Source organism: Filicampus tigris, chromosome 8, assembly GCF_054856515.1.
Source record: "Filicampus tigris isolate MCC_2025a chromosome 8, RoL_Ftig_1.0, whole genome shotgun sequence".
NCBI classification, from domain to species: Eukaryota; Metazoa; Chordata; class Actinopteri; order Syngnathiformes; family Syngnathidae; genus Filicampus; species Filicampus tigris.
The window spans coordinates 7786523-7805000 of NC_141224.1; the positions used below are offsets into that span (position 1 = coordinate 7786523).

The 18478-nt window shown below is 41.6% G+C and overlaps 2 protein-coding genes across 5 annotated transcripts in view; one reads left to right on the plus strand and one right to left on the minus strand.

The window, feature by feature from the left end:
- Positions 1-936: 936 nt before the first annotated feature.
- Positions 937-8153, plus strand: hapln2 (hyaluronan and proteoglycan link protein 2). 4 transcript variants are annotated; one of them, XM_086038101.1, is made up of 7 exons: positions 937-3557; positions 3866-4000; positions 4082-4179; positions 4914-5297; positions 5642-5758; positions 6653-6835; positions 7517-8153. In XM_086038101.1, the coding sequence occupies exons 3-7, from the start codon at positions 4119-4121 to the stop codon at positions 7792-7794; spliced, it is 1023 nt and encodes a 340-aa protein (XP_085894227.1). In that variant the 5' UTR covers positions 937-3557; positions 3866-4000; positions 4082-4118; the 3' UTR covers positions 7795-8153. The 4 variants fall into 4 exon arrangements, with proteins under 4 accessions (XP_085894227.1, XP_085894224.1, XP_085894226.1 ...); XM_086038098.1 differs by having other exon boundaries at positions 6653-6831; XM_086038100.1 differs by having other exon boundaries at positions 6653-6831; positions 7538-8153.
- Positions 8154-8943: 790 nt separating this feature from the next.
- The window catches only part of bcan (brevican), a 10914-nt gene continuing 1379 nt past the window's right edge, over positions 8944-18478 (minus strand). The window contains exons 2-14 of the mRNA XM_086039140.1: positions 17284-17363; positions 16199-16597; positions 15946-16123; positions 15177-15304; positions 14839-15105; positions 14175-14663; positions 13320-13916; positions 12386-12490; positions 12165-12323; positions 10445-10527; positions 10230-10374; positions 9551-9733; positions 8944-9230 (exon numbers count right to left, since the gene is read on the minus strand). Of these exons, the coding sequence (XP_085895266.1) occupies positions 9115-9230; positions 9551-9733; positions 10230-10374; positions 10445-10527; positions 12165-12323; positions 12386-12490; positions 13320-13916; positions 14175-14663; positions 14839-15105; positions 15177-15304; positions 15946-16123; positions 16199-16597; positions 17284-17363 (2929 nt within the window). The 3' untranslated portion in view covers positions 8944-9114. The remainder of the gene's footprint in view (positions 9231-9550; positions 9734-10229; positions 10375-10444; positions 10528-12164; positions 12324-12385; positions 12491-13319; positions 13917-14174; positions 14664-14838; positions 15106-15176; positions 15305-15945; positions 16124-16198; positions 16598-17283; positions 17364-18478) is intronic.

An 18478-nucleotide genomic window follows, 5' to 3' on the forward strand; every position in this document is an offset into this window, starting at 1 on the left:
TACGTTTTTATTGCTGTAACCTTTTTTGTAACTCTAATAATTGATATTATTGTTTAGTGACTGAATACAGTATTCTTCTTCTTCCTCTTATCTTCCTCTTTATTATTATTATTATTATTATTATTATTATTATTATTATTATTATTATTATTATCATTATTTCAAATGCAAATTATTACATTGTGGTTGTGAAGTAAAACATATATTATATTTTATCATCAAATGTATTGATTTATTTACACTTGTGTAAAAAATAAAAAGTAATCATTGTATGTTATATTTAAGAAGTGTTTTATCATTATTAATGTTGTTTGTGTTGTACATTTATTTAGTTTTGAATGATGTAAATATTCAATTACTTACCAAATACTGTATTATTCTATCATGATCAAAATAGATTTATTTACATTCAATTAATAACATTTTATTTTAAAATGCCACAAAAACACACTAACAAAGAAACTAATAATTAGTGTACATCACATCATCTTGTCAATATATTTTTAAACTTGCGTAATATCTTCATGTGCTCCACTGTTTTTTTTTAAGACGAATTGTGAGAATTAGGCGGAGAAAAACAAATACTTCGGTCGAGTCCATCTAGCAACACTATGTAGATCTCTAGCGTGTTTGCGTGCATGTGTGCATGCATGTGTCAGGTACAGTATGTCAAGACAAGCAGAGCATCTGCATGTAGCTGCAGGAAAAGTGAACACAGTGTCGCATTCAGACAGGTGAGCGCCCTCAAGCTTTCAGCAGCATTGTGACAAGAAAATGTTTCTACTGGTCTCCTAGAAAAGAATGTTTGACTTATTGGCCGTCATACTTCAACATCCACACTCAAGCACCGGCGTGAACCCGACGCCCGTCACGCCTCTCATCATTCGAGTTACGCACCGCTTCAGCGCGCCATCCGGCAGGACGGAGCCGGGCGCCGCCCTATCTGCCCCGCTCATCTTGCCCGAGCGGCCCCGCGAGTGAAAGCCTGTCACAGCAGCTAAGGCGCATACTCTACCTTACTCATAAAAAGATTATAATATTGGACATTCGTCTTAAAATTCCAGAGTCAATTTAAAATGCACTAAAACCTTTACAAAGGAATCTAATTTGACCTCTAAATTGTTGTGTTGTTGTTCGGTTGTTTCAGCAGTTGTTGTTGTCAAACAAGAAGTTGAAAGTATCCAAGGATGTCCGTTTCTATACCTTTCTGTGACGCTTCCGGTCTCTGTATCTCTGTCGCAACCTGATGAATACACTCTGTGATACTTCTGGTTTTGAAGCCTCAAGATGGTAAGATACTGTTGATCAGTTGTTAGTTAGTTGTCGTTTTGGTCTCATGATGTCTAAACGTGAATAATATCATGAGTGGGCTCTTTCTGGTATGCGCAATAGGTGAAGCCTCACAGGGCTGTATTAATAGCCCCTCCATAAAAGATTCATTAATTGGTTTTCTTTCCGCATTGTGAAATGGCAATCAATGACATTTGTATTGGGAATTTGTGCCCTCTTCCGGAGACATAAGGGGATTTCAAGGATTTTGCTAATTAACGTTGAAATGAGAGGTTATCAATGTCACAGATTATCATCAGCAGGTTGCAACAGAGAGACTAGGCGAGTCACAGAGAGGTGTACAAGTGGATGACGAGACTTACATTTTAAGGACTTTTATGGGATTTATTTCACACGCAATAAAAAAAAACACATGTTTTCCTTGCGTGGTAGATCGTGTAGTGTAGTAGTGTGTTAGACATAGCGGTGCGCACATCCTAGTGGCGATCACACATCCGCTACGTAGGGTATTTTTAGTTTTTAAATTGCGCTAAAGTCTTCAAAGGGATTTGAATAACATTCAGAAGTCTCAGGAAAACCACATGCTCCGTGATTTACAGCCAGCCTGAGACTTCACTGAGTCACGTCTCATTGATTGTTTTGTTGAACACAAATTATTTTTCTGTTGTATGAAGGGATGTAAAGGTTCATTGGAACTTCTGCCATCTAGTGGGAAAGCATTTAATTGTTCCGGTTGTCACTATATGTCATTGGCATGGATAATTGCAGTTTTTTTTTTAATGGATGGATGGATGGATGGATGGATGGATAGATAGATAGATAGATAGATAGATAGATAGATAGATAGATAGATAGATAGATAGATAGATAGATAGATAGATAGATAGATAGATAGATAGATAAATAGATAGATAGATAGATAGATAGATAGATAGATAGATAGATAGATAGATAGATAGATAGATAGATAGATAGATAGATAGATAGATAGATAGATAGATAGATAGAGTGCAGCAGGATGTTTTGGGGTGAATACTAATTGGAGGCCAATAAAGAGGTTCATTGATAAAGAGAACAATGGTTAGGCTACACAAAAAAGACTCCTTTATTTCCTCTTGTGTCCACCTCAGATGTGTGTGTGCGTGTGTGTGTACACACAATGAAAGTGTCACAATGTGGTCCTTGTGTCACTGAGCCAACACAGCTTCCTCTCACCGAGCGACCATAAAGATGCGTGAATGCCAGCTTCAGTGCTGGCTGCCAAGTGCTGCAACACACACACGCACACGGACACACACATAGACACAAGAAGACTTGTTGTCCGCACTTTTTGTCCACCTGTGTCAATAAACCGCTAGCTCAGCCTGCTGTGACATGGACCGTTACGTCATCATTGTATGTTGTAAGAAAACACCATTTACTTCTGCGAGGGATTCAACAAGGGAAAATGATTATTTATTTTGCCTCAGATCCTTCCAGATGTATCTAAAGTAAAGTCTCCAAAAAAAACTGAGTATCCCAGAAAAAGGCAGCTAATCACTTTGCCAAGTCTAAAATAAGCCCTGAGTCACTTGCATCCAGTCTCAAATGAGCAAAGCAGCCCCATGCAGAGCATGCCCAAGCCTCCTCTACATCAGGTACGGTGTTATTTGTACACACTGGTCAACATGGGCAAAATTATTGATATGCTTCTGCTAAAGACAAAAAAAGCCAAAATAGTCACAAAAATATTTGATCAAAATGGAATTTGCCAAGATGTCTATTGGCAAGTCACGAAGCTTTAAATGTCCTTTGAGACAAAATTGGAGCTTTTTGCCAAGTGGCATCAGCTCTGCAGTATTTTTGCAGACAGGAAATTAAGCATCCAAACGAGATGCTCGGCGATGTTCTGGGGCTGCTTTGCTACATCCAGCACGGGGTGTCTTGAAACTGTGCCGCTGCACTAAAATCTGAAGACTATCAAGGGATTGTGGTGTAAAGGTTGTCCAGTGTCAGAAAGCTTACTGTAGTGTCATGGCTCTTCAACAACATTCGGGCTGGCACAACACAACAGAAGAGCCGCGAAGGTTCCGCCCTGGTAGTCATTAACATCTGGAAGATGACAATGGTGCTCGCTTGACCACATGACCAGCGTGAGGGGAGAGAGAAAGCGAGAGACGGGGCGAGACAGTGGACTGACATGCTTGAGGACAGCTGAACATTCACGACTTGAATTGTCGAGCCAGTACAGGAAGTACAAATATACACCAGAGAATCAAGTATTTGGGGTAAGTCAGACTATTATATTTTGAGTGTAGAATCTGTACTGAGATTGAGACTTCCAGACCCAGACGGTTCGGTACACCATCCATCCATTTTCTACCGCTTATCTGGGATCGGGTTGTGTTTTGAGCTGGGCAAGACCAGCAGCAAAATCAAACAGCCGAACCTTCAGTCACTGGGCAACCCGCTCTATGAATTGAGCTACAGCCACCCCATCAAGGCCAGATATGGTTGAATGAGGATGACAAGTTCCATTCCCTTACTGTGTATTTATATGTAATGTGGACGTATGATTTTGTATTCATATCTGCAGCTGTCCCTTCCTCCAAGCCAAATTTTTCAAATAAAGTGAACGCTTGAGCCCTCCAACCAACATCAACAAATGTAACGACCAATATCAACAAATGTAACGACTTAACCGAGAGTCCTCTTCAGAAATCTTCACCATGTAAGATAACTTCTTGTAGTTGATCTGATCTCTAATTGTCACGTTGTTATTGCCTAAAAGCAAATGTTTATGCACCAAAAGGTAACTTGAAGGAGCCCCCACGTGGCTTTGCATCACCATGAGTGCCTCTCTGGTTGTTTTTGTGAGCTGCCTGGCCTGCTCCGTGCCTCTGCTCTCAGGTACACTGTCAAACAAGATGAATGAGCTTTTGGGGGGATTCACACAACACGAGCTGTCAATGAATTTTTTGGTCCGACATGACATTTTCACCATTTGTAATGTGGTTAATGCAAGCGAGTTTTTACAAACTTCCTAATGAACTCATTCACTGCCAGACATTTTCAGACCCTCTTTTACTCTAACGTTTGAAAAAATTTGAAATTCCTGGGATTGAATGGCTGGACTGTGAAAAGACAAGTAAATCCGTCAATGGCAGTAAATGAGTTAACAGTGGCAGTAATGAGCATTTTCTTCTCCCAGGGCATATACTGAATGCCTGTGAGTATTGTTGTATGCTCAGTTTGTATGTGTCGCTGCTCCGCGGTTGTTTTAGTAGCATTTCTTTGAAGGTTTGCAATTACCGCTATGCTAATTAATTCCCATTCGCCTAGCGGTAGCATTTCGCTTTATAGTGTTCCAGAGGTGGGAAGTAACGAGCTAGAATTACTCCACTACTTCTACCTAAGTACCTTTTTGGCAAAATTGAGTGATGCTAAGCAGTATATAAAATGGATGGGAAGAACAGCTGTGCCATGCTGTGCCTGCCTAAAATGTCAGCATTTCAGCCTACAAGAACTCCACTTTAATACTCTGTGGAATAAAACCATCAGAGCTACTGTCACAAACATGTTATTAAGATACCTCGAAATTGTGTTAAATGCATTATAAGTCTCCTTTAATTTTCCGTGAATAGCCAATAAAATCCCGTCCCCCACGACATCCCCCTCCAAGCTGAAGTATCTCCTGGAACCACCCGTTTACGCCGAGGTGGTCGGCCGCCGGGGCGAGAACGTCACGTTACCGTGCATCCTGAAAACCAAGCCCGACCACTACAAAGTCAAGTGGACCAAGCTGGAGCCGGGACACGTGGGCCCAGAGAACATCGTGATGATTTCCAACGCCCACGCCTTCAAACGGCACGGGCGGCTGGGCCCGCGGGCGTCCCTGCGGCGGGCTCACAACATGGACGCCTCCCTGCAGCTGGGCGGATTGCAACTGCGAGACGGCGGCAGGTACCGATGCGAGCTCATCAACGACATTGAGGACGAGAGCGTGGTGGTCACGCTCAGGATCGAAGGTAACCTATCAGAGGCAGTGGCGCGCGCTGAGTTTCCGACCTTGGCTTTCAGTGTGTATTTAAGTGACTTTCCACTGATAGAAAGCAGCTAACTAAATACAAGCAAACCGACAAGACAACGAAGTACACATTAACCAGACACGAGCAAGGTAATTCAAGTTAATGAAAACTAACAAGCTGTGCAGCCAAGAGACACACATTATGAACTGAAGACAAATGACTGCTATAAATAAATTATTGCCATTTCATGTTGGTTGTAAATAGTGTTTGGGCCAGCAGAGAATGATCGGAGGTCTGGTGAGCTTCCTGTAGTGTCGACTTATTGACGGGCTTTTTGTCTTCAGGTGTGGTTTTTCCGTATCAGAGTCAAAAAGGCCGCTACAAGATGACGTTCCACGAGGCTGAAGTGGCGTGCGAGGAGCAGGACGGCACGCTCGCCTCCTACGAACAACTCTATAGAGGTACAACTTATGGCCTATAACCATTTTTTTTTCTATGCTGAACCCTTCTTCATACGTTTCCTGACCCTCCCACGGTAGGTGAAATCACACAACAAAGTGTACTATAAAACTAAACAGAAAACAAAGAATTACATATCGTGTATCCAACCAAACTACATAACGAGCTTAATGCTAACACATAGTGGGAAGAGCCATAGACAGGCTAATAAAACTGGCATCGCTATTGTGGTAGTCATAAACCTTTCTATAAAATTCGAACACAAACGAGAGCAAAAGTCATATAATATAACAAAGGCTTGCCAATGTCACACTACCAAACTCAGAAAACAGATGAGCCCTGATTGGTTGTTACCTGAGCCCTGAGAAACTGTGATGTCATTTTTAACCGATAGCAAGTGGTAGTACAAGGAAAAAATGGTCGCCTCCTGAGATGGATAAATACAAGTGGATTTTGCTACTTAAGTCATAGTCCACAAATGCAAATTCAGAATGCTGTAATTAGACTAGTGGTACCAAATACAGTACAACATATTATCGTCAAGAAAATGTTGGGGTGGACTTCCCTCTAATGCTAACAGAAATTAGCATAGGTGTTACAAGGCTCACTAGCTACGTCCCTTTGTGTTGAACGAAATTGTCGCTGACGTCACTATGCGTTTTATTATCTGAATACACAAAGCCGTAACAGCAATTTCCTGTTTTAGAAAGTTTTGTCCCTTTCACACTGGCCATCAATGCCGAATTCTTATGGCTCACTGTCCATCTTGACACTTGCTGGTGACAGCCTTTTTTGTTGAAAGCAATTACCAAAACCATTATACCGCTGATGAGCCAATTTGTTGTGAAAGGCGGTGTGAAAGGGGCTCTTTTTTTTTTGTATGTTGTGTGGTGCAGCCTGGACGGAGGGTCTGGACTGGTGCAAAGCAGGCTGGCTCCAGGATGGAAGTGTCCGCTACCCCATCATCAGCCCTCGCCCTGCCTGCGGGGCACAAACGCGTCCAGGTATTCGCAGCTACTCCCCCAAAGACAAGAACAGAGACCGCTTCAACGCCTTCTGCTTCACCTCTTTGACTGTAGGTGAGTTTAGGCACATTTTCCCCGCACTAAAATATGTTGTTTTCAGATTTTTTTTTTTGTTGTTCATAAAAAAGCAAAAACATTTCCCCAGGTAATTTCCTCAATATTATTTTTTAAATATTTCAATTTTGAGTAACTTTCTTTTCCCTGAAATATTTTTTTCTCAAAATTTGTATTTAATCATTTTTATAAACAGTAAAATATCATTTCATTTTTTTAAAATACCTTTTCTATAAAGACATTGTTTTTTTAAGGAAAATTTTGCTTTTTTTTATTTTATTTTTTTTTTTTACAAAAAATACCTTAAAAACATAGCCTACCTCAATACTCATTAAAATGTTTTTTCTTGAAAATTTTTGAATCTCCAAAAAAAAAACTTTTTTTCCTTCACAAACATGATTTGTTTTTATTATTCCCCCCCCCAAAAAAAACTATTCTTCGCTTTTTCTTGAAAAAAATATTTTCCCCCAATTACAATAACATTATTTTCTCTTTTTTTCCCCTCAGAAAATTTTGATTTTTTTTCTCCTCTCCGAAAAACTGGTACCCAACTTGTTCCCCCCCCCAAAAATACTTCTCTTTACATATTCTTAAGGGAAAAAAGATACTACTTTTTCTCGGGGAAAGAAGACGACTTTCATCCTGTGAAATAAATGAAATTCCCCTCATGTGTTGTCACAGGTTCCGTCTTCTACATCGCAGGTGCGTTCTCCCTGGAGGAGGCCGGGCGGGCGTGCAGCCGTCGGGCCGCCGAGCTGGCGCTGGTGGGCCAGTTGTACGCCGCCTGGCGCTTTCGAGGCTACGACCGATGTGACGGCGGCTGGCTGCGAGACGGCAGCGTGCGGTTCCCCATCGGGACTCCCAGGTCACGCTGCGGGGGCATCCCCGAACCCGGAGTGCGCTCATTCGGTTTCCCCAATAACACGTCGCATCTCTATGGAGCTTATTGCTATAGGTAGTCGGAAAGCTTCACCTCATATAAGGGACCGCTCCTTTCTTTAATAATGTCAATCGAGCATTTACACTCTCGCATTCATGAAGATTTTTTTTTTGTTGTTGCCTAATATTGGTTAATTCAAATGCAGTTGTACATTTTTGATTGATTTATTGTAAATAGCAAAGCCACCAAGCATGTACGTACATTATCAGGAGTTCTGTAACATTTGTTGCATTCATTTAAGCTGTATAGTCCTAAAAGTGTTTTATTAAAATGTATCTATAACATTTTTTGTTTTTATTCAGTTCAGAGTTCTGTAGCATTTGTTGCATTCATTTAAGCTGTTTAGCCCTAAAAATGTTTTATTAAAATGTATCTATAAATTTTTTGTTTTTATTCAGTTGTCTCGTTCAGTAAACAATTAATTAATTTAATGTAAATAATAAAATAATGCATTTTAATTGCATTACTTTAATTTATTTAATAAATATATGCTTACTTAATAATAATTGGAATGAAAATACAAATTGAGAATTATTTTTGTAAAAATACTTTTATGTATTTCATATAAATATTTTAACTTTTTTTTAACTCTGTAACATTTTTTTTGTATTAATCCAGCTGCTTTTCCAAAAAATAGTTAAATAAAATGGATTGATTTTATTTATTTGTATTAATTTATCTCATGAAATAATTGGTTAAACTATTTATTGTAAATGACAAAAATGAAAAAGTATTTAAGATTTTTACGCAAGCATTTAATATAAGAATACTAATTGGCTAATTATAATTTAAGTCATTATATAATGAAAATTTGAATTATTTTAATATTTGAATGTTTTATACATTCGAAACACTACACATTTTAATTTCATTTTTACAATCTCACTATTTGTTGCATTAATACAGCTGTTTTGTCTCATTAAATAATCAATAAATTTATTTATTGTAAATATTGCGAAAAAAATGTTCTTTATTGTACACACACACACACATATATAAAGTACATGTGTGTGTTTTAAATGCAAATTTTAACTTTTTTTTTTAACCTCCTATGAATGAGCTTGTCCATCTGCCCGTTTAATGCTTATATGTTTTCTTGTCAATGGCTTTGTCTATGTTGTAAAATAAAAACACTATATATCGGAGATAAGAAGAAGTTAAGCACAAGTGCGCCACCATGTTTGCTTTAATAAAATAGACCACTTTTCATGACCATAAACCACAAACACCATTTATGAACGAAAATGACGCTAAAATTGTATTATTTGGATTACAGTGTTTTGGGGAGGAAACCTAAGGTTAGTTTCAGTGTGCAAGATGTTAGAGAGTAAAGTTCTTCTTAATGTGCTGGGAGTGGGGAGCTGCTTTGTGTGTGGACCTCCGTGGTGACCTCCTCCGCCTCCTCGAGAAGGGGGCGAGCAGTTAAACTGAACAGGTGGTCTGCATGTGAAGCAGCTGAAACGGACATGAAATATAAAGGACTTTTGAGGGGGTTCCCATGTTCATAGCCATTTTGATGTAAATAATAATCCTAATAATAATACTCATAATATTAATAATAATAATAACATTGGAAACATCTGACTGATCTGAAAAAAGTCCCAGTAAGGATTAAGGAAACTGCCATGTGTTTTCATGACAGTGCATCTGGCTCCTTCTCCTAACTGGGATAATAAGAAGGATGGACTATAATGTCTTTACATCTGGCTCCTTCCATTACACACACATTATATACATATATAAGTAGATATAGATATATCATTGCAGTATTTTACATGGCAGGCAGATGATCAAGGGCTCCTCCCATTGGCCACTGGGTAGGCAGCTGATGACGGGGTTCAGCTTCTGCACGAAGCCCGCGTGGCAGCGGTAGCGTACCTTGGCGAAGGTCTCATAGTGCATCCGCGTCTTACCGAACGGCATGGCGTTGGGAACCGCAGGAGGCTCACCACAGGATGCTGGTGGACGACAACATACACGAGCAGTAAAGATATATTTCTTGCATTTATTTAGCCTTTTCTTCCTAAAACTGGTTCGTCAAATGCATTTATTCAATTTTGTATTTCCTGTCCAGTTATCTTATTTAAGCACTGGTTAATTGATTTATTGGATATAATCTATTAGTAAAATAGACACTTTTACAACCTGTATACCGGTCCATTTTAAAAAAAAATCTACTTATCTCATTAAATAACTGGTTTGTTTGTTTTTCTATAACAGCAATAATAAATAAATCTAGTAGTAAAATTAACAATTTTACATAAAGTATACATTAAATATTTGTATTGATTTTTTATTTAAATAATCATGAACTAACTTATTGTCATTACAATAAAGAATCATCATTAAATTAAACTATTTTCCATTCCAATTGATATTTTTGTATTTGTATTTTTCAAAATTATAATCAAATAATTGGATAATTGAATAGTTGATTTTTTTTGTAGCACTCACAGAGGCCCTTCTTGCAGGTGAAGGAAAGATGGTAGTTGCAGGGCACGTCGCTCCAGCGGCCGCCATCGTGCCATACCATGGCGGCGCAATCCTCGCCAGACAGGAAGTAACTGTCGGGCTGCCCCCGGTGCCAATTGTCATAGATCTGAGGCAGAAAAGATCCACGTTACAGGAGGATCTTACTGGAGATCTTCAAAGGAAGAAAACATCCTCACCAGACGGTTTCCGTCAGACCAGCGGAAGTCTCCCTCGATGGTTTTGTCGTTCAGTCCAATCCACTGATATTCTCGGTATTTATCTAATGTCAACATAAAGGAAATATGGATGGCAAAAAGTGAGTTTGTTTAAAAGAATATGAACATTGTGGTTGTAGTTTGCACCGGTATACAGCACAGTTATAGTTCATCCAAAAGTGCGATTTAAGAGGCTAAAAACCAGATGACCATAAGCCTCAGTGGAAACGTGGTGCCAGGGAGGTGTAATACTAACATGATAACAGATTGCAATCAAATACTGAAAGAGCTTGAATGTAAAAACATTATCGCTCTGATTATATGTATGGATGTATATCATGCCTTAAGGTCAGGCTAATGAGACTGAATAAAACGCTAAAATGCTAAAAGCTGGTATGCTAACATACATCAAGCTAGCAACCAGAGTTAGGATGTTAGTAGATATCAAACAAAAAGTTCTTCAAAATGAGGATTTCCAGACTAAAGCTAAGAACTCCATGGTGGCAGTTGAGAAGCAGAAGAACCGTTAGATACAATCTAAGCTTCCTGGTGTACAGACCAAACACCAACCACATCCTTGTTACATGAAAGACTGATGTTGTGTCTCCTCAACAACACTTCCATAACACAGTCGTCACTTTGGAGGTTGCGAAGCATGAAAAAGAGGAATGTGTAAGCAGTAGATGCGTCGAACTGATATCTAAGCTAGCAGACCTTCTCTCTCTAGTTAGACGAAAACGTCTGGTGTCCATTAAACACTGGAGCAGATCTACTACATCAAGTTCTATGTCAGGGATGTGGGGGCACGTGTCATGTTTCTGTTTCACTTACATAACGTACATGTGTGCCCCCAAAGCCATTTTCACGGAGCAACAGGAATTTTGGTAGGCCCATTTTAGGGTAGTTTCCAAGGATCCTTGTTGGCTAGGTAGCACCCAGGTTTTTTTTTTTTAATTCAGTCCCAAAGGCAGTTTTATGTAGCAACATGTAATTTGGTAGGCCTATCATGAGTAGATCCATAGCTAAAAGGACAGTCAGGCTACCATTTTAGCTTTTAGTGGCCAATTAAGGCTATTTTGGGATTTTGAGGGGTCCATCAAAAACTGCTCAACCCTGAAATTCTGTACACTTATTACCAAATTTAAACCATATTTACTAATCAGATAGACACTATACAAGATTTTTTTTTTTTTTTTTTTTTTTCATTGGGTGTCAGCATAGCATTTTGGCAAAGATTGATGACTAGCCAAAGATTTGCTCGGGACCACACAGTGCAATGGTCCTGGGCTGGGACAGTCAATGTTTTTAAAAATTCTGTTCGAGAAGTTGGTTTCACCTAGCTTGCAACATGGAATTTGATAGGTCTGTCATTTGTGAGTATAACAATGAAAAAAGTCTCAAGAAGCCATGCCTGAAAAGTGAAAATACATAGGAAGTCTGACATTTTGGTTTGAAGCAGCCATCTTTGGCTCATATTCAGGGATCTTTCATAGTGGAAGCTTGTAGGCAAGGTAACACACCACCAGGATTTAAAAAATGTTTTTAAATTCAGTCCCCAAAGCCACGTTCGCTTGTATTTTTGACAGGTATATCTATGAATAGACCCCGGAAAAGTCTCAATAAGCCATACCCCAAAACACACAGTCAGCCATTTTGGTTTGCAGCAGCCATTTTATGGTTGTTTAAATGGTTCATCCTTTACCGTTGATGTGGTGTTGCTCCTCAGGGGTCATGATGGACATCAGGTGTCCGCCAATCGTCCGGCAGTGTTGTTCTGCACCCTCCCAGCTCTGCCGCGAGTTCACGTGATGGTAGCAAAAGCTTTGGAACTTCTCCCAGCCGGCTTCACACGCCTCCACATCTGCAGGGCGAGAGGCAATGTGGGTGAGACGTTTACATCCAGGTGGGGAGGACTTTCCTTACCTGACTGGCAGGAGGCGCCACCGTACCCGGGCAGGCAGACGCACTTGGGCGTCTCGCCATCTACGCATGTGCCGCCATTCAAGCATGGAGTTTCCCCGCAAAGGTCTGCAGAAAACAATGCATTACTATTGTATGGCCGGTTAGGCGGTAAGATCCCTGTTTGGACACGAAGGCTCATATTTCTACTTTTACCATATTTAGTATTGGAAATATCTACTATGGTAACATTTGCCCAGCTATGCCCACTTATCATTATGAGCCAATCATCTCCTTGTCATTACTATCCATATTATATTTTATTAAATAGTATTTAGATGCTTGTGATCAGCTCAAGTTATCTAATGCAACAGAATAACATAAATCAAAACGTGTTGACAAAAATAAATATACAATACACAAAGCATTTTTAAATTTAGTCTTTGTAGAATTAAGAATAAAAGTGGACTACAACATTGAAATATTATTTTGAGGGCTTTATGAGCATCTCAAATTCATAGGAAATGGATTTGGGGACTTTTACCACCAGGGAGCGCCGTTACAACATGAATAGGATGGTATGCATCCACTAAAGCAGGGATGGGCAATGGGCCTCCACGACTTGATAAAGGGTTCGAATACAGGCTTCCTGTGTGGAGTTTGCATGTTCTCCCCGTGCCTGTGTGGGGATTCTCCGGGTACTGCGGTTTCCTCCCACATTTCAAAAACATGCATGGTAGGTGAAGTGAACACTCTATATTGTCCCTGGGTGTGATTATGAGTGTGAATGGTTGTTCGTCTATGTGTGCCCTGTGATTGGGTGGCAGCTAGTTCGGGGTGTGCCCCGCCTACTGCCCGAAGACAGCTGCGATGTGCGCCAGAACACCTCATGGCCTTTGTGAGGATAAGCGCTTTCGGTTCATGGATAGATGGATGGAACTTAATTGAAGTATTTTACCTAGGATGACTTCCTGACTGGCAGCCATAGCCGTGGGTTCTTCCCTTTCCACAGTCGCGTCAGTTACAATCTCTATGGTTTGGTCTTCAAGGTGACACCCGGAACATTTTTGAACAGAGACCACATCAGTGCCAATCTCCTCGTGTCCTACCGCTGCTCTGCTGGTGGTGCTAGTGGCTTCATTCAATGCAGCAGGAAATGGAGTGCTGGACTCCATGTGGAGTCCAGACTCCTTCTGTGTGGAGGAAGTACTCTCTGATAGAGGAGGTGTTCTGGGATCAGTTTGGTGGTCCAGTGAGTCCGTCAGAACTGATGCAGATTCTGGTTTTACTTTTGGACTTTCTGCCGACCAGTCACCAAACCCTTTGGCGGGGGTTTCAGTTCTAGGTTTGTGTCCATCTTTATCTGTGGTATTGTGGCCTGCTTCCAGGTCTCCCAAGGTAAGCATCTCCGGGGTGGAGCTAGATGGGATCCCAGAGGATGAGGTCCTTGAAGTGGTTCTCCGGTTAAAACTGAAGTCAGAGACTGTGAAGACCTCAGATGTAGGGGTCTCGCGTGTCACCGGCGTGATGGACGCTACACCAGAGAGCTCCTCACCTGTCCAGATAACCACGTTAAACTGCAGTTGCTTCACGGTGAATTGCTAAACTAATATTTTGCTGTATAAACACAATTTCTGAGAAGTTCTTCACATGTGTGTTGTATGGAGTCCTCCAACTTCTGGCACCTATCAGCTGCCCATAAAAGGGAATAATGTAACATTCTTCGAAAATCCTAGTTTGGTGCAGCAATTCACAGGTTCCAGAGATGGTGGACACCATGCAACACAAGTCTGAAGCCGTTCTCATGACTTACTTGGATCCAAAGGTGGTCCTGAGGAGGTGATTGCATTGGTTTCCGTGGTAACCAAGGAGTCGGTCATTAGGATCGCCTCTCCAGACTTTGGATGGTCTTCAAGTGTTTTGCTGTTGTCTAAAGTGGGTGACACGGTGGAGGAGGAACTTGGTTCTTCAATGTGAGTTGAGGTCAAATCCATGTTTCTGCTAGTAGCATCAGCGGCAGAAGTGTTCTGGTGTTCCTCCGACGGGCTGGTGAGGTCCTCTGGTCCAGATGTTGCCTTTGTAATGAAGATCTCCAGGCTGGCAGGAGAAGCTGGATGACTCTCGGGTGCAGGCTGAGGATCATCCGAAGTCCAAGACTCGGTCTTATGCGGGTATTGCGTAACAGGATGGACCGTCTGAACCTCCTCACTACCAGTGTCTGTTTCCGCAGTGGAAAGAAGATGGCTGACAGGCTCTGGCTCAGATGTGAGAGGAAATAACGCAGATGAAGTGGAAAAGTCACCTGAAGAGAAAGATCGGAGGAAAAATAAATACATTCATACATTCTATACCAGTCTTGACCACACTTGGAGAGTATGTGCGTGTTTCCTTTGTGCAAGATGGCGGTCGTCATGGATAACCGGAAAGAAACGATCGCATTGCAGTAACTAAAAAGAGTTTAAAATCTTTTTTAATACTTCTGAAGCAGTAGACGTCATGGCGGCTGTGAGCTTCGGGGAAATCCGTCTTGTTGCCTGGCACCTCCCCACATCGCCCCCCGGGGGTGGCCATGGGGTGGCGCACGCTGCCGTCCTTCAGCCACCCTGAGCCGCAGTGGCTCAGTCCGTGGTTTGGGGCTGCATACAGTTGGGCGAGGGTGGCGAGCTCCGCACCTTCGCTCAGGCAGTACGCCGTGGCCTCCCCAAAGGTAAAACCATGGGGGGCCGTGCCATGGAACACCTCGCCTGATGGATGCATTTGTGGAAATATTTGTAACGGAAACTTATTTTGATATGAATGTGAAGCGTATCAAGACCTGTGATGTGGCCCACAAAGCAGTAGACGTCGAAGAGCTGCTCAGGCTTCAACGTTCCAAAGGTCCTCACTCCTGGAAGTCCTTCCATGACGCCCAAGCAGTCCTCCCTTGGCTTCTGAACCGCATATCTGATAAGCAGGACTGGTATCAAATAGGTTTCAAACGGATTTCAAATTGGTTTACATGGATTTCCAACTAGTTTTGAAATGATTTTAAACGGGTTTTAATCAAATTGCTTTCAAATCCATTTTTTATTGGTTTTACAAGCATTTCAAATCAGTAAAAATCATTTTGCATGTGTTTCAAATAAATTTCAAATTTAAATTGGTTTTCAAATATGTTTCAAATTGCTTCACCTGATTGCAAACTGATTTCAAATTGGTTTTCTATGGATTACACAGTAGTTTATATGGATTTCAAATTGATTTCAAGTTAGTTTTACAAAGATTTAAAAATCATTCCACACTCATTTGAACTGATTTCAAATTGCTTTTACAAGATTCAACATTTTTCCAAATAGGTTTTTTTTTCAGATTTTGAATTGATTTTCCTTTGGTTGTATAAAAATTTCAAACCGATTTGATGTTTCAAACTGACTCCAATCGCCTTTACACCGAAATTGGTTTAATTTAGACTTCATACCGTTTTCAAATTGGTTTTACAGATTTGAAATAGGCACAACACATATTTCAGAGCGGCTTCCAACTGATTTCAAGCGGGTATTGTACTCATTTCAAACCGGTTTGTGGCGGATTTGTCTCCTGCTTACCTAACTGAGCGGTCTGAGAGCCAGCCTGCGTGGCAGTGCTCGTACCCGCTGTGGTAGGCCGCCACCAGCTGCTCCGGCAAAGCCATTTGGGCCCCAATCCCCACACAAGCCTCGCGGGCCCGCTCAAAGGTAAAGGCATGGGGGCTTCTCGACGGATCCCCGTGATGGAACACCAAACCTGCGTGTGGGTTGACTGGATTATTTCAGTAGTTCTGTTTATTTTATTGGGTGGTTATTTTCGCCTGTATTTTACCTTTGACTTGGACCTGCGTGACATCATGGCCGTGGTCGGGTCCCTGCTGCACATGGCACCGGTACTCGCCGGCGTCACTGTACCTCAGCCCCTCCAGCCGGAGCGTCAGGTCAGCAGGGGAGACCATGTAACGCGGCAGCGAAGCTCTACCCCGGTAGGCCTCGCTCACTTGCACGCTGTCGCCACGGGCCACCAGGATCTCGGTCTCCTTGTCGTCATCGTGGCCTACCAGGCTCCACCTGACGCGAGGCAGTGAGAGGGCAGCGCGCCGGCCGTTGGTGGCCGGGGCGGGTGGCGGCCGGGCGAGGGAAACCAGACACGGCAATGTTAGCGGGGCGCCCAGCTCGCTTGTTGTGTTTGGGCCGGAAGTGATGGTCACATGTAGGAGGTTTGCGTCATCTGCAAGGAAAACTTTAGTTTTGGGACTGGAAGTGTTTGTGTTTATTTTTATTGTGCAAGGTGGTGGCTATTGTTAATGACTGGCAAGAGACGTGATCATATTAATGATGTTTTTTTGTCGTTTTTTTACTCTATGGATTCTTTGCAGTTGCTCTGTTTATTTCTATTCAAGTAACTGGCAAAATTAGTGATTGCATTAATGATGTGATAGTACATTGCACCAAGTTACCATGCATGCTATGTTTTTTTGTTGTTTTTTTTAACTCTGGGTTATTTCAAGGTGTTGTGCTAATTTCTATGGTGCATGGACTTTTCTGTCAAAGGATTATTCTCATTCCAGTCATTCTGGTTTTTTTTGTTGTTTTGCACGATGTGCGCTTTTTATTTTTTGTCTATGTGGATAATATTTTGTTGTCTATTTCTCTATTGTGCCAGTGGCTGAGCCAGAGGAGGGGCCGCAGGGGCACTGGTCCACCCTGAAATATGCTTATCCCGCCTATCCTTGGCCCCACCATGGCCCCTCAAGGAGAAAATCCTATAGCTCTGCCAGTGTATTGTGCACTGTGACATTTTATCATGGACAGTTGGCAAAAGGGACAACCACTTTAACATGTGATTGAACATCGTGATGTATGTGGCCTTTTTTGACCAAGGGGATTGATTCCTTCCGTGTTATGTCATTCTACCTGTATGGGGCTGGGCGGTCGAGGACAATGGGAGAGCGAGCAGAGCGAGGGCGGCCAACATGATTGGGAGACACACCTGTCTGAAGACAAGATTACAATTGTTTTCATGAAAATGTTGTCATTCATATTATTCATTGTATTGGTTAGGCATACTTGTTACATTGTTTTGATAATGTCCAATATTTTACATGTTCCCTGACATTAATTGGTGATATAATAGATGGACTCACAAACAAACAACAATCCCCTACTACAAATCTTTCTTAAAAGCTGTACGTTGCTTGCAATTTAGAGCAGCAGCTAGTGTGTGTGCGATGAATTCTAATTGTCGTAAAAGTTCTCAGGTGGTGTGAACCGAAGCGTCGACCCGACTGAGTGACTGACAACATCAGATTTACTGTCCATTAGTTCTTTTAACTCAGGGTCACTTATCCCTGAAAACTTCCCGTTAAGGAACGTTTTCCGAGAGGGTTAGGGTTTAAACTGGGGGTTTCCGAGAAGTCCCCACCCCCAGTTTATTCTCCTGGCCTGAAAGAAGCTCAACTTGTTCTTTGTGCTTTTGTGCACACTAACACATTCATTAGTGCCTTTTTTTTAAACCTTCACCACTGCATTGATTTACTGTATTAAAATCCCATTCCCAGCAGCGTAGTCATCGTTGTATGCACTTTCTTACTGGATTATCCTTTGTTGATTATTATAATCCTCATTCTTTCTACTTCAGTAAATGTGTCCAAATGCACTAGTTCGCCTACTACTGAGGAACACAATCACCACTATCACCCACACCAGAGGGAGCACAAGGGCCGGAAGGGATTAATTGCATTTCCATTCATTTAATTAGGGAAATATCAAGTGCGAAGGCTACCCTAGTGTGGATGTTCAAAAATGAAGAATTCATTTTTTTAGTAGCTCCAGACCACTTGGGGGCGGTAGTGCACCTATCAAGTGGTTGGGATACGACCAATAAAACTGTACGTATGTACATATAGCTAATTATCTGAGTTTTCAAAATAGCGTCTGTTTTCCTTTTTGATGCACCAAAGGGTGCAGAAAGAAGCCGAGTGGTCGCAGAGAGGTTGCATCCAGGCAACATGGAGGAGCACCCAAACATCACAGAAGCCTCAATAGCCTTTTTTTGGCCGAGAGAAAAGGGAACCAAGAGGCCAATCACCCTTTGCCAGGAAGTGTCATG